The sequence below is a fragment of the Pongo pygmaeus genome, chromosome 21 (assembly GCF_028885625.2).
Source record: "Pongo pygmaeus isolate AG05252 chromosome 21, NHGRI_mPonPyg2-v2.0_pri, whole genome shotgun sequence".
NCBI lineage: Eukaryota > Metazoa > Chordata > Mammalia > Primates > Hominidae > Pongo > Pongo pygmaeus.
In genome coordinates, this window is record NC_072394.2 from 3,174,003 (window position 1) to 3,189,764 (window position 15,762).

General features: G+C 37.7%; 1 protein-coding gene across 5 annotated transcripts in view; it reads left to right on the forward strand.

Moving 5' to 3' along the window:
* The window catches only part of PLCB1 (phospholipase C beta 1), a 749,553-nt gene that overhangs the window by 487,563 nt on the left and 246,228 nt on the right, over window positions 1-15,762 (forward strand). For 4 of the 5 annotated variants that reach the window (XM_054468236.2, XM_063659059.1, XM_063659060.1 and 1 more), the window contains one exon: window positions 6,989-7,126. In XM_054468236.2, the coding sequence (XP_054324211.1) occupies window positions 6,989-7,126 (138 nt within the window). Of the gene's footprint in view, window positions 1-6,565; window positions 6,584-6,988; window positions 7,127-15,762 lie in introns of those variants that run through there. The other variant, XM_063659061.1, reaches the window with a different exon arrangement.

The window sequence follows — 15,762 nt, forward strand, 5'->3', positions numbered from 1 at the left end:
ATTTTTAGTGGTAAGGGCTGTGCATACAAATTTTGCTGGCAGACAGGTGGTAGCCTATGTCAAAAAGACTGGGGGAATAGTTTAAAACATGGCTGAAAAGTTGTCTATACTTTAGAATTTTTAAGTTTGACAAATACTGACTCGAGGAGGAAAAAGCTAACTACTTTTTCCATTGACTGGTTTTCAAATTGCTATAGTTCATGCACTTTTATTTTCAGCAAGGATGATTATACAAATAATGATTAAAATTGACCATTTAGCTTCGACTCTTTCCTAGGAAGGCAAGCACTTCCATGAGACCACCTTTCTTTCCTATTTTGATTTCTCATATGCATTATTTTATATTTTTAACAAACTGCCTAAAATATCACTAAACAAGGTAACTTGAATGAGTGCCATTGAAGTTTTATACTGCCAGTTGAACTATTTGCACTATTTTATATAAACTGCATCAAATTGGATATACTTTGTAACACAGTGTGATATGGAGAGGGCTTAGAGTTTACCATCAGGTGTACTTGGACTCAAATCTCCCTTTACACCATTTTATAAAACTGAGCAAATTACTTCCTCTTTCAGCACCTCATGTGAAATTGGAATAACAATAGCTATCTCTCTGTGTTATTTTGCAGATTAAATAGGTGGAAGAAGATACAGAACAGCTAGTGTGGTAGTTGACACAGTCACTAATTAGAAGAACTTATTGTTATATGTATCATTTTTATAGAGAACTGAACAAGAGTCAGCACTTTGGGAGGCCGAGGCAGGCGGATCACAAGGTCAAGAGATGGAGACCACCCTGGCCAACATGGTGAAACCCCGTCTCTACTCAAAATACAAATTTAGGGGGTGGTTGGTGGCACGTGCCTGTAGTCCCAGCTACTCAGGAGGCTGAGGCAGGAGAATCGCTTGAACCAGGGAGGAAGAGGTTGCAGTGAGCCAAGATCATGCCACTGCATTCCAGCCTGCTGACAGAGCAAGACTCTGCCTCAAAAAAAAAAAAAGAATCTTAGTAGCCTATCTGATGAAATTCGAAATTCTTTCAGTTGTAGATCCCATAGAATACATGAAGATTAATCAATATCAAGATAACATTTCCTTATTTCTTATAATCACTTCTTTAATGTTGTAACTGGTGTATTCAATCCATTGATATTCTATTGGCTCACTCACAGAGGTTATCTAAAGAGAGTTCCCATATAGTCCTGAGAATGTTTTCCGGCTATGGAAATGCAAGAGAGTTAGCACCCCAGGAATGACTGTCCACCAGTGATGGATGAGACTGAACAGATAAATGCTGCAGTTTCCAGGCTACTTAGGGACATCCCAAGATTTGTTCTTCATTCTGTCTCCAAATGGCACTAGTGTTTTGAGCCTCAGTTGCCCAAAATGGTAAACCGCTAATTAATACAGTCTTTAAAGACCTTCTTCCCTCCTTGTCTTACTTCCCCACTCCTCACTGTGCTTTCTGCAATCATCTCCAAAATAAATTACTTGTCCCCAGATCTTTGACTTGGGTCAGCTTCTGGGGCGTCCAGACAAAGATCCTGTCTGCCAAGCATGTGTATTGCAACCTGGGAAACTATTAGATTGGTGCAAAAGTAATTGGGGTTTTGCCATTACTTTTGCACCAACCTAATAGCTCAGGCAATGCAACTTTTTGAAATAGGTAATAGCAGCATTTTCCCAGCTCTGAAGTGGTCTCTCCACATTATGAGCCTAATTTTCTTGTCCAAGGACTGTGGATACTTTATTTCAATCCCATTTTCTGCTTCTTCTATGGTCAGTCTGCCTGAATGCCCTCCAGCAGCCCCTTATCTTTTCTTCCTTCCTAGCTCTCGAAACTGCATTAAACCAGACCCTGAGCTTGTTCCTGGAGATGAGGAAAATCTAGGATGCTATTTAGGGATGCTCCTTTATTTATCTCTCCTCTCTGACCACTTCCAAGAACAACCAAACTTTTAGCTCCATGGGAACTCCAGGGAACTTTTAGCTTCTCTGTTTGTGAACTGGGAGAATATTATCTGGATGATCACCTTCCTGTTTCTTCTAATTTTTTTTTGTTTTAGACTTAAATAGTGTGTTCACTTTAGCTCAATCAATTCAACCCTGACAGCTTCAAACCACTTTATTTCAGATGAAGATGCATGGCTAAGCTAACTATATTTTCTCTTCTTCATCAACAGATTTCTATACTTATACAGTGACTTTATAAATTCATCATTATTCCATCCCAAAACAAATATGAATACTCTTGTTATGGTAATGCCATTACGGGATATGAAAGGGCAGTCCTCTACCAGCTCTTTTTTTTTTCTAATATGTACCCATAGTTGTTTTTCTTTGACATAGTCAGTCTGTTCTCCTTCTACTCCCTCTAGTTAAAAAAAAATAGCTAAAAAATATTTAAAGATTTTCCATCTGTTACTTGCGGGAAAGAAATACTTAAACAAGTAACCTCCTCCAAGTCTTTTGCTCTATTTAGAAGAATATTCACAGCACCATATTTCAGAGTCATCATTGATGCAAGTGGATATGTGTTTCCTCTATAAAGGCTTGCTGGCTGTGTGAGCCGCCTAAGCCACTGGTACACCCTGGTGAACAGAGTGACATCCTTCATCACATTCATATATAAAAGAAAGAAACCTTGAAAATGAGAGGTATGAGGATAAGCAATGATTCAAAGGGAATTTGTTAGTCTGTTTTTTATTTTCTGAGATGCAAATGTTGAATTCAAGGGTTTGATGGGAAACCAGCCTGGAAGTAAATTTATATATTTCCTCTACAATGAAATTTGAATAAAGCATAGCAAGTCGGCTCTGCCTTCAAAGAAAAGGTAGCTTTATCACTGTGAAGCTGAATCATACGAATCTCACTTAAGTATAAGGAATCCGTCTCTTTCATTTCCAACTGTCGTACTGAGTGCTACTGGAAAGCCTCTTATATGCTTGATGATTGATAGGAATGGATTCGAGTTCCATCCATATAACTGTAATTCAGATTGAGAATATTGCATTAAGTGCAGGGAATCAAATTAACTTATACAAATCATTGGAGAAGCCTACAATCCAATAAAGATACATTTCATGAGTATGAAAAAATGAGTAAGGTATATCTTCCGCACCAAAAATGTTTCTGGTATCAAAAATAAAATCTAAAGGTCTTGAAGAGATGTTTTATTTTGTAGATACTTGGCATACAAACAAAATAATATTTTTAAAAAGTGATATTAAAAAGTAAGGATTCAAACCAGCATTTAACTCTTTTTTTAAATCATCCTTTAGCCTGTGTTTATTCCTTCCATTAATTTTGAATATTTTAAATGATATAATATAGTAACACGTGCTGTAATTGAGTCCTTGCTTCTTAGGTGTAGAACAGTCTTTACTTTCTTCAGTGGCCAATTACCTGAAAATGGGAATCATTAACATGAGCTTTAACAAGAGCAAAACTCAACTTTCTTTGCAACAGACATGAAGTAATTTAATCACAAATCCTGATGATTGAGAGAAAATGAATTTACTTAGTCAGACAGTCTCTATTTGGTAGCACTTATGGGAACAGAAGTGATCTAGATTTAACTTTAAAAGGGGAATTCAATTATAGCTGCCAGGATTCTGAGTTGGTCTGGTTAATTTCAGCTGTGGAGATACATCTAGGATATTCTCTGCAGGTATTTACCTACTTGAGTAGGTAAATCCTTCTCTGGAAACTTCTTAGGAAGTTGAGTCCATAAGAAATACTCAGACATAAAGCTCCTTGGTAGAATAGGTTTGGGAGATAAGGTGGTTTGCATGCAAGTTGTCTATCAGTTTTTGTTATTGTTGCTATTTTGATTTTATTTGTTTGTTTCTGAAACACAGCCACCCATTTCCCAAGAACTGAGAATGTCATACTCTAGAAAACAAACACTTTTTACACATCTGTTTTCATCAAATTCCTTTTACCTATAAAGTTCTCTAAAAACTTGGTGCATTTGCAGTTTGTCCTTCCAGACAATCCCCTCTTTGTGTATTCTCTGAAAGTCTGAAAACAACTGAGGACAACTTGAAGGTACAAGTGTCTTTCTCGGTCTACCCCTTGCATATCAATATGCTCAACAAAGAGCCGTATTCAAAAATAGATAAGTTATTGAGTACAGGTCAAATAAAAAGTGATCTTGTTTCTTAAAGGAGAATTCTAACATAATCAAGGTTAGTGTTGATAAAAATGAAATAAATGAAGAAAAGATACAGTTTTAAAGATAAAATGACCAGTGGTGAAAAAGAAAGTAAAGCATAGTTGAAATCAATGTGCTCCATCACCGAAAAACGACGTTAGTAAGAAACTTGGCTTATTACATACTTTAAATTCTCTGTTTACATTCAGAACTACATGGTTTTAAAATATTGTAGTTTCTTCTGAGTGTTTCTCAAATCAAAGTGTGCCTTTAGTTCATACACAGAAACCTTTCTAAAATTTTTTTTCCCAAATGTTAACCATCCAGATGCAGAATCATGCGGTGAGTCCTCAAATACTTACCCCTCAGATTCAATCAGCAGTATCATTTTACCAGCCTGTTTCATCCACCTGATTCCAGACATCACTTCTAAATACTTCATTATAAATTTCTAATTATATAAAGACCAATAGTCTTTTAAAAGATATAAAACACCTGTAATCCCAGCACTTTGGGAGGCTGAGGTAGGTGCATTAGCTGAGGTCAGGAGTTCGAGATCAGCCTGGCCAACATGGAGAAACCCCGTCTCTACTAAAAATACAAAAATTAGCCAGGCGTGGTGGCACACCCCTATAGTCCCAGCTACTCGGGAGGCTGAGGCAGGAGAATCGCTTGAACCCAGGAGGTGGAGGTTGCAGTGAGCGGAGATCACACCACTGCACACCAGCCTGAGCAACAAAGCAAGACTCCATCTCAAAAAAAAAAAAAAAAAGATATATGAGCAACAATTACTGGGGAAACTTTTCAAACAAAGATTTCAGAAAGAGTTGGTCATGTTTCTTATAAATTCTTAGTGGGAATCCCAGAAGCTCTTTTCCAGAATTGTTTTCTACTCTGAGCACCTACTCTGGGTGGTGTTTACTTGCCTTGAGTTCCTTTATCTTAAGGATGATTCAAGAGAATCCCTGACCCCCAAACCTAGTGTCTGCAATTCTGAGAGGTGGCAATCTTTAACCAATCATCTGTTTATCAAGTTTTCAGCAAAAATGTTTTGAATGGACGTGAGAATTAGGCAGTAAAATAGTATAGACTGAACAAAAAATGCTTGGGGGAGAAAAAAGCCAGAGAATGAGTTGTGTGGCTATCACTGGAAGGAAAGAAAGGGTCCAATGTATAGATCCAATTCATCTCCAAATATTTTCCCACTAAAGATTGTGGAGGTAAATATATTGATGGACTCCGTAATCACTGATTTAAAACCTGTGATTTATAATTACAAGTTTCAGGTGATTTCTGAGAATGCTTTTTCTCTTCTGAGTATACCAAAAAGAACCCCACAAAATTACAAGTACTAATATGTTTTCTCTTTGAACCTTGTCTCAATGGTGTTCAAAAACTTTGATGCAATTAATCAATTCATAAAACACCTTGTTATCAAGTTTAATTAGCCTTCACAAAACATTCATTCTTCTGGAACATTCTCCTTTAATCTTTCATTAATGGTGGAGTGCTAAATGTTTCCCTTTTTTGCTATTATTGTTTATTTAATAAAACTTTTGATATAGACCTCTCCTTTTCTGGGTCATGCAAATTGATGTTTTTGTGGTAGCATTTGATCTTTCTAGGAGGCTTGATGTACTTGATAAGGTTTCAACTTGTTAGTGAAAATGAGATTTCAGTTATATTAGGCAGAGCTTTGAAATGAGGTTTTCTTTCTTCATAACTTTCCTGAAAATGTGACTTTTCATGCAGCCAAACAGAGAAAGTTTTATTAACTAAAGAGAGAATTAATGGCACCAAGTAAAGTAACTCAGCTGGAAAGGTTTTGTTTGTTTTCTTTCTTGGTTGTGTGTGGTTTATGTTTTTTTTAAACACCTACTATTTCTTCATAAGGATGATATATATCAAAACCTCCAAAAAGAGGTCAGAATAGCCAGTCTAAGTAATCAGGACCTGTTGGCCCAGTATTTAGCTAAATAAATAAGAATGTAAGTGTACTCCTGGCTCAGAAGCTGGCCAGCAAATTTGCTAAGTGATTGATTTGATGCTAATTTTCTGCATGGACTTCTCATTTCCTTCAGGGCCTGTCCTATGGGAGGAAATAACTTCAGCCAAGCTGACTGAGCCCTATTTTAGGTTTCACTTTGAGCTTTGAACGTTTGGAAAACTCCCTTTCCCAGCAGGACTATATCTCCAAAGGATTTCCATTTATGATGACCCAAAGAATGCAACTTGCTCTGAAAAGACTGCAGAAGTTCCCTATGTCCAAATCCCAGTACATTCCGAGGACAGAACTGAAATCAACATATGCATGGCAGGCACTACGGTTTTGCTCACACTAATTCTGTGTCTCTTTGCATCAGTACTGACTGTTGGAGCAGGTCTACGCTGAGAGCCAGGGCCGTGTTTCTTCCCTAGTCCTACGTAGGCATTGTCATATTTTAATTTCAGAATAACCACCTTCTTTGTCTTAGTGCATTCAGGAATAAAGGAGAAGAATAGAGATTTTTCATTGCAATACACAATTTATGGGATGCTTGAAGGAAATAGGGAACCATGACACATAAAAATGTGTGATAGGATCACAGAAAGAGCACTTAACTAAAGGCTATAGTCTTGAGCCAGAAATTGTCTCTCCACTACCTCTGGGCAAGTTGCTTCATCTCTCTAGGCCATTTGTGGAATGGGAGCCTTAAACTCCTACAATTTTCTAGTAAGAATAAAAGCAACTTTGTTTTGAAATCATTCTAACTCAGCAGAAGTTGAAGTTATGCTATCACGTTGGAATCTCTAGTTATAGACTAATTATTTTCAATATTTATTATCCAGGACCCTAAATTACGTGAACTTTTGGATGTGGGGAACATCGGGCGCCTGGAGCAGCGCATGATCACAGTGGTGTATGGGCCTGACCTCGTGAACATCTCCCATTTGAATCTCGTGGCTTTCCAAGAAGAAGTGGCCAAGGTATGGTGGATGGAAACTGCTAAAGCTTATCATCATGATCTGAATCCTTGAGCTATCATACTAATGCCTGCAAAAGACTGAATTTTTGTCATATTTAGCATGTGTTAAAATTTCACCTAAAAATAATTCAGCTGCCAAGTATAGGTGCAATTAAAATACTTCCAAATAATGGCATCGAATTAAGAATTATGGAGATTTTTTTCATTAAGAATAAGCCATTTGGTCGGGCGCGGTGGCTTATGCCTATAATCCCAGCACTTTGGGAGGCCGAGGCGGACAGATCACTTGAGGTCTGGAGTTCGAGATGACCCTGGCCAACATAGTGAAACGCTGTCTCTACTAAAAATACAAAATTATCTGGGTGTGGTGGCGGGCACCTGTAATCCCAGCTAACTGGGAGGCTAAGGCAGGAGAATCGCTTGAACCCAGGAGGTGGAGGTTGCAGTGAGCCAAGGTTGTGCCACTGCACTCCAGCCTGGGTGACAGAGTGAGACTGTATCTCAAAAAAAAAAAAAAAAAAAAAAAAGAATAAGGCATTTGATATAGTTTCTTTGCATACCAAAATACAAATAAAACCACATTCTATTTCATCTAAACACTTTCTCCCAAGTCATTCTCTCTTAGCCTCATCCCTATGCCACTTCTAAGTCCATGTCATTTTCAGCTCTCTCCTAGGGGACAGACATCTTCATCCCTCTTTAAACTTCTTAATCCCTGGGCAGCACCTAGCCCACCATAATCCATGTAGTAGTTACTCAGTTAATATGTAGAATAATGAAAAACTAACACTTTAAAATAAAAATTTTAAATAATAATGAAAATAATATTAAATAAGAACAAATAATATTTATTCAATTATGGATTAGAAAGATAAATTAGATATGGTCCACCCATTGAGGAGCTGCCATTTCACTAAGAGCAAGCCTTTCAGATACTTACAAAAATAGCTAGAAAACAGGTATAATATAGCAAACAAGAAGCTGTGAACATCTAGGACCCCTGGATTCAAGTGCAGTGCTTTCTCTAGAAATGTCCAATTGTCATTGAAAGAATACTGAAATGAGCATATTTAAAGAGCTTCCTTTTTCCATTTTTATAGTTTATAAAACACTAGTGATGGTCTTTCTCCTTCATATAACTTCCTTCAAGAGTTGAGAATATGAATCTAAGAATACTCTGAGTTCTGCATAAAATATATGTGCCTTACAAAGCTTCTCATGTCATGCATCACAACTACAGGGTCACTTCATGTCAGTGTGCATTGTCTAAGTATTGTGATCTACAATTTTTTAACTCTCAGTGCTCTGGTGATTTTCTGAGCTACACCAGATGTGTTGGCCTGGTTCCTTCCTTCCTTTCTTTCTTTTCTTTCTTTTTTTCTTTTCTTTCTTTCTTTCCTTCTTTCTTTCTTTCCTTTCTTTCCTTTCTTTCTTTTTTTTTCTCTCTCTCTCTTTCTTTTTTTTTTTTTTTTTTTGACGGAGTCTCGCTCTGTCACCAGGTTGGAGTGCAGGTAGTGGCTCCTGCACTCCACTTGGCTCACTTCAACCTCTGCCTCCTGGGTTCAAGCCATTCTCCTGCTTCAGCCTGCTGAATAGCTGAGACTACAGGTGCATGCCACCATGCCCAGCTAATTTTTGTGTTTTTAATAGAGACGGGGTTTCACCGTATTGACCAGGATGGTCTCAATTGTCCTGGTTTCTGTGTCATTAGTGATTATTGGCAGGGATTTATTTCTAACACTTACGTAATATTGACTTTAATTCTTATAATGGGATGCATAAAATGCCAACCAGTTTTAATATTCTAATGTCTTTAGAAACTACTCTTTCCAAGTATGTTGTAAACAGAATCTACTTTCTCTCTTTATGAGCCAAGTTACCCATTTATTTCTATACTATCATTTATACTTGGAGAGATTTCAGTTCAATGAACATTGTATGTGTGACATATACTTTATTTCCCTGTATATGAATGGATAGTTGGATGGATAAATGAATACAGAAAAAAACAGACTCTAAATGTTTGCAAAATATTTTTAAAATATCTTTCCCCAAATGAACTATATTCCTTTTTTAAAAAGTGACCAATTTATGGGATGCACTAAATCTCAATTAAAAACATGCAATAAATGGCAGTGGCTTTCAGGGAAGTTTTTGCTAAGAGTAAATATATTTATATTACACATCAATCTGCATATCTTAAGTTGCATTAAGCCTTTGTGCAGTCCTATCTAAAATATATTTAATTTCCTCTTCTTTGTGGGTTCCTAGCCACTAATTTTTCTCAGGGATTTTTATCTCCAATCCCTGTAATATTCCCTCTCAGGAGTGCATCTGCAGAGATTTTCCCAGGGGCTACTTGATGTTCCCAGTATAATTAATGAAGCTATGGAGAATATTTTGCCTTTCCTGGCTGTGATGTTCTATAGAGTATTTTCCCCCACACTGAAACTGCTCAGCCAGAAAGTTAAGATTTGCAAGTACCACTGTTACCTTGGAGCATCACGTATCACAGTCACATAGGGAGCCTGTTAAAACACAGATTGCTGGGCCCCAGCCCCAGCAGATCTGGGACGGAGCCTGAGCGTCTTCATTTCTAACTGGTCCCAGGTGATGCTAATGCTACTGGTCCAGGCACCACACTTTGACAATCTCTTCCTTAGAGAAGCTTGGGCACAGTATTGCCAGATCTTGAATTTTCATCTAAAAGGAGCTGCAAAATCCATGAAAGATGTTAAATATTGGCAACAGTTGTTTAAAAACACCATGTGAACCAAAAAAACATAACTATGGTCTGAGTAAGACTTGGGGGCTTCCGTTTGGCAGCTTTTTGGGCTAGATTCACATTAAGTAAGAAAAACATTGTGCTAAATAAAACCTCAGGTCCTGACCACTGAATACAATGGGGGAAGCACGTAACATTATCTTGCAGAGCAGAATCAGCACTCTCCACCACATTTGTTCATTCTCTAACTTCCAAACCATTCCTAGAGCCCTCTGGGTGCCTAAGAAATGTGACCTTTTAGCACAACATTTTTCAATAGACAGAGAACCATCTGCCCCCTTAATGGTCATTGTGGAAATTTTTCAGAAGTTTTATAATAGGCCACTTTTTTGTGACTTAGATTGGATCCTATTCTTAACCACAGCATCTCTCATCCCCTATAAAGGAAAGAGAGACAGAATAATATAAAAAGAAAATCTTTTGGATGTCTCCAGGTTCCATTTTTAAACATGTAACTTGAAAATTAAAGAATAAGGGAGACAAATCATGCCTTTGGGCCAAATTTAAAAGTCAAGACGAACACAGTCGCTACACAATGTTCTACAAGTTCACCTTACAACACTCAACCCATTAATTCAACAAATGCAAACCAAGCAAATGAGAAATTACTGCTGGAGGAGACAAATATGGGTGTTTTTTTGTTTTTTTTTTTTTTGCTTGCTGAAAAAAGTAAGACTTTGTTGCAAATAAAATATGTTCTCCTGAAAGGCCATAATTTTGACTCTTTTTGAGAAGGAACTAAGTGGGACAGAACTCATACTCATGAGTCCTGTAATTTGGGCCCCAGGAAGGAACACAGTAAAGGGGAGAGAGCACTAGAGAAGATGTCTATACATCAGAAATGTTAGCAATACTCTTCTGCCAAATGGATATGAGCCTTCAAGCCCTTTGACAGTTTGAGTGCATTCTTCATCCATAAAACGAAGAACTTGGATTCGTTCACTCATTTATTCAACAACATTTTGTTAAGCCTTCTGCAATGTGCCAAGTCCTATTCTAGATACTGGAGATCAAGCAGTGAAGAAAACAGATAAAGACCTTTGCCGATGTGGAGTATACTTTCTAGTGTGGGAGACACAATAAGTAAAATAAAGAAATCAGTCACGCAGTGTATTAGGAAGAGAGTGATATTGACAAAAATGAGGTAGGGATGGAGAGTGCAGTGGAAAAGGGCATTAAATAGGGTGGTCAGTGCAGCCATCTCTAGGAAGTGACACTTAAGAAAAGACTGGAAGGAGGTGAGGGAGTAAGTCAGGAGGATGTCTGGAGAGACAGCACTGCGCTTGCACTATAGCAGGTGCAAAAGCCCTGAGGCAAAAGATAGTCTGGTGTACTTTAGGAACAGCCAAGGGCAAGCGTGACAGCAGCTGGGTAAGCAAGATTGAGGGAAGGTAGTAGCAGAGGGAACTGAGGGGGCAACTGCAACTGATTTTGCTGTAGGGTGGCATAGGCTTTTGAAGGACTTTGGCTTTTACTGTGAGTGAAATGGAAGCCACGAGAGGGTTTCAGCTGAGGACAGATGTGATTTGACTTAACATTTAATCAATAATGGACTGCATGGGGGAGGGGAAATAATGGAAGCAAGCAGATTCATTACCAAACTATTGAAATATTTAGGTGAGTTGCTAATGACTTAGACCAATGTGGAATGTGGAGGAAATAAAAAGGAAACCAAATTTGCATGTATGTACACACACACACACACACACACACACATTATAAAGAAGGAAGTGATGGCATATGTTTATGGATTTTATGTTGCATGTGAAAGAAAGATGCATGGAATCAAAGATGATGTTAAAGTTCTGGCCCAAGAGGAAAAGATAGAAATATCATTTACTGACATAGGGAAAATATAAAATAGAATATAATTTTTTGTTTAGGAGTATATAGCAGAAGTTCAGTTTTGGTCATATTCAGTTTGAGATTATTATTAAATACTCAAGTGGGTGATTTTGAGTAGGCAGTTGGATATATGAGCCTGGAGTTGAGTGCCAAATATAACACGTAAATTTGGGGGTCATTGGCTATTTGATTGTATTAAAAAGTCATCATACTTTTTAATGAAGCTGGATGAGATCAGCCAGGAAGTGACTGTAGATAGAGATGTCCAAGGGCTGAATCATTGACAGTCCAACATAAAAAGAATCAGAAAAATGGAAGCTGAGAGGAGGCAGCCAGTTAATGCCATGCTCATGGGAACTGAGCCAGATTATTTAATGTTTTACTGAAATGTAGCATACACAGAAAAGTGCACAGTTTCTTACTCTATACCCTGATGGAGTTTTGGAAAAGGAATGTATCCACCTAATCAACATCCAGATCAGGAAACAGAGCATAACCAGCACCCTAGATATCCACCCTACTAACACCTCTATGTCGGCAGTTAACATGATAGATTAGTCTTAACTGTTTTTAAAATATCTGTAAATGAAATCATACAATAAAGTCTTTTTGGTCTGACTTCTATTATTCAACATTATATTATGAGATTTATGAGATTCTTCTATATTTTCTGTGTAATTGTAGTTTGTCCATTCTCTTTGCTAAGTAGTAGTCAGTAATTTACTTACAGTTCATGGGCATTCTTGTAGTTGTGAGTTCAGGGCTGCTACAAATAATGATGCTACAAACATCTGCCTTTCAGAGAGCTAGATATTGGAGTGTAATGACTGGTCATAGATCTTTATGTGTACTGCTTTGATAGATACTGTCCTTTTCTCAAACTTTTTGAGCCATTTTGATTTTTTAATATTATTTCACACATAAAAGAAAAATTTATCAGAGGATCTCTGTATGTTAAATTATTACATTTTGAAGTAGCTGTCACAGAAGAAATGCGCTCTCTAAAAATATGTTATATAAACTGAACATTAGTCTTTAGTGTTTGTAATTTTAGATTCTTCCCCCTCTGTAGCTGTGAGTATCTTGGAGAGTCTAATTCACTTATTTCAAGGATATGAGTGAGATTTTCTGGAAGTTTTCGTTAACTTCGTCTATATCGGTTTCTTGTGCACAATCTAGATGACACACCAGCTCTCTGAATTTCCTGACTAGCTCCCACATCTCTTTCCTGCTCCCCATTCTTCCTGCCATCTTGTTAAGCCCTTGACAGGTCTCATGTATAGTCCTTACCTACCTATTTCCTGAAATTCTCCCATACTTTGCTCTACAAATCTGCCTGCTCATCTGCATAAGTATGGCCTTTTAAAAAAACAAACTCATTCCTGATCATATTTTAAATCATTTTCATTCTCTATTACCTGCAAAATGAAGTTTCTGTGCATTTAGTGAACAAATATTTATTGAGGGCCTAGTATGTGCCAAGCACCTTGCTGGGCACTGAGGATTCATCAGTGACCCAACATAGTCCCTACCCTCAGGTACTGATGATTCACCACTTTGACCGTTGCACCATTCTGTTCTAGCAGTTCCTAACTACTTGTGATTCTTCTACCTTTACAATTTTAATATTAATGCCTTTATAATATGGTAGTTTCCTAGACTGCCTTTCTCTCTTTTGTCCACCAAGAAAAGTCCTAGGCCTCCCGAGGGACTCAGCATCAACTCAGTTCATCCATCTCTCGCTTCATGTCATGACTTCCATGAATAGCCCATTGTTCTTTTGTCTGTTGTTCTATGAACCTTGAACATATTTTCGATTACAGTTATTACACTGTAATTATCAGTCAGTGTGTCTGATAATCTATCCTGTATTTGCGAGCTGATAAAGTCAAAAACAGTAATTTAGTCTGTTTTGTGTTCCCAGGATCTAGCTTAGTGCTTGGCTCAATAAATGCGGGAGGTGTGACAGAGGAAAGGAAGGGAAAGGAAAGGAAGGAAAGGGGAAGGAGAAGGGAAAGGGAAAGGAAAAGGAAAAGGAGAGGCTTTTGAACTCTTGTAAATAAGTGATAGGTCACTTACAATCTTAGAGTCATAGTGGCTTTTAACATCATGTGCTCCAATCTTTTCATTTAGAGTTGGGAGAAATTAAGGCCCCTTAGCAGATTGGTTGCTTAAGGCTTTTCCCAGAATAATTCTCTCTCCGGCTTGCCAGGATTCTCAGTAGGAGGACCCAGGTGGCATTCATTACGATGGCTTCCATTTTCCTAATCTTTTTTCCCAAAGCTAGCCTTATTCCCACTCAGAGTTACTGTGACTGTCACTTCCCTACCCAGCAGTTACTCCACGCTTTCTTAAGCAAATGAAAAATAGCTTCTATTTACCAAATAGTTGACACCTTTCAGGACAAGGAAATGAGAGAAGATGTCACAGAGAGGGGAATTTCTTTTAAGCAAAAGAAATTATAGTCTATGAAATGAAGTTGGGAAATAGAAAAGAAAGAGGAGCAAGTGAAGGGTTCTGCTAAGGCCACCTCCGGGCCATTCATCAAAAACTTCAGGAATTTTCTTAGAGTTGCCCTAAAATAATAGTATTAGCTATTTAAAAGTGACCTCAAGAGACGTGAGGTTCTTATATTTATTTTTATTCTGGGAACATATGCATTGAGGTAAGAATTTTCAAACACTTGCGTATATTCTGTACAAAATGTGCGCTTTATCTCGTTTCTATTTTGAATTTCAAACAAATTTATGATGAGTAAGAAATAGCTAGAAGTTTGATTTTAAATGAAAAATGATTAAGAAAAAGAAAAGGTAGTGCTATAAATTGTGTTCAGCAACTTGTTTTGGGACATAATGGAAAACGGTGCATGACTTCCTTGCAGGTAGAATACATGTGCCAAAAAGATCACTGTTTGCAAACATGAAAAGTTAGATCCATAAGTTATTGTGTTTTGTGAGATCATCATTACCTGCTATTCCTGACCTTATTATATTAAAAAAAATGCCTGTGTCATCTTAGGCTATTCTTCCACCCAATCGTAAAAAGGACCAAATTCTTACTATGTCAATACATTGCACTATTTGTCTTGGAATTTTATACCGGTAGATGTCCTTTGTTGGAGAATGAGATTTACTCTACATTCTGCACGTTTTGGGTATGTGTCAGGCAAATGAAGGATGCACAACTTAAACTTTTATATTGTGAAAACATTGTCTATCTGGAACATTTGTTTAAAAGCTCGTAAGTCAAAAGAAAGACATTCATATTGAAAAGATTTTTATAAAAAAAAGGGGCAACTTGGATTTCAGTCTCTCCCTTACACACACAGAAGCAGCAGCAATTGCTATTCTGGTGACTGTGGAAGAAAGCACCCCTGCTTTCCGTCTCCTGGGTGTCTTTTGTGCATTTGCTAGACAAGAGCTTTTTTGGAACCAGACAGTGCTCAATGGTGCCCACACAAAAACAATTAATGTCAAACTGAAGGGAAAATGTCAACGCTGAGACATAGAAATGGCTGTGATTTCAGACTGTGGGCTACTGTTAGTACAAGCCCACCTCTCCCCAGAAAGAGAAAACAGAAAACTGCATCAGCAATAGCATCTCTTCTTTCCTTCCATCCACTCCATTGCAGAGACAAGCTACTCTTCTGCATACCTCCATCTGCCTACCTTCTGATGCCAGGCAGCTAAGTAAGCCCTGATTCCATTACCTGTGTGCCTAGCCTGGAAGCAAGAACATGGGCACCACAAAAAAAAAAAAAAATCATCATGACTTTTTGGAAGGAAGAAGAGTTCTAAGAAAATCTGGCTTCCTTGTTTAAATTTCTCCCTCCACATATAAAATATTGGTGTTGGCGGGGGAATACTGACATACTTTGAGAAAGGCAGGTTGATCTGTTTCACCTACTACCTTGATATTGGTTGTCATCTTTAGTAGTTAAGCCAAATGATGCCCAATGAATAAGCTGGCACTAAGGATTAAAAATACTTTTTGAAAATACCTTGCTA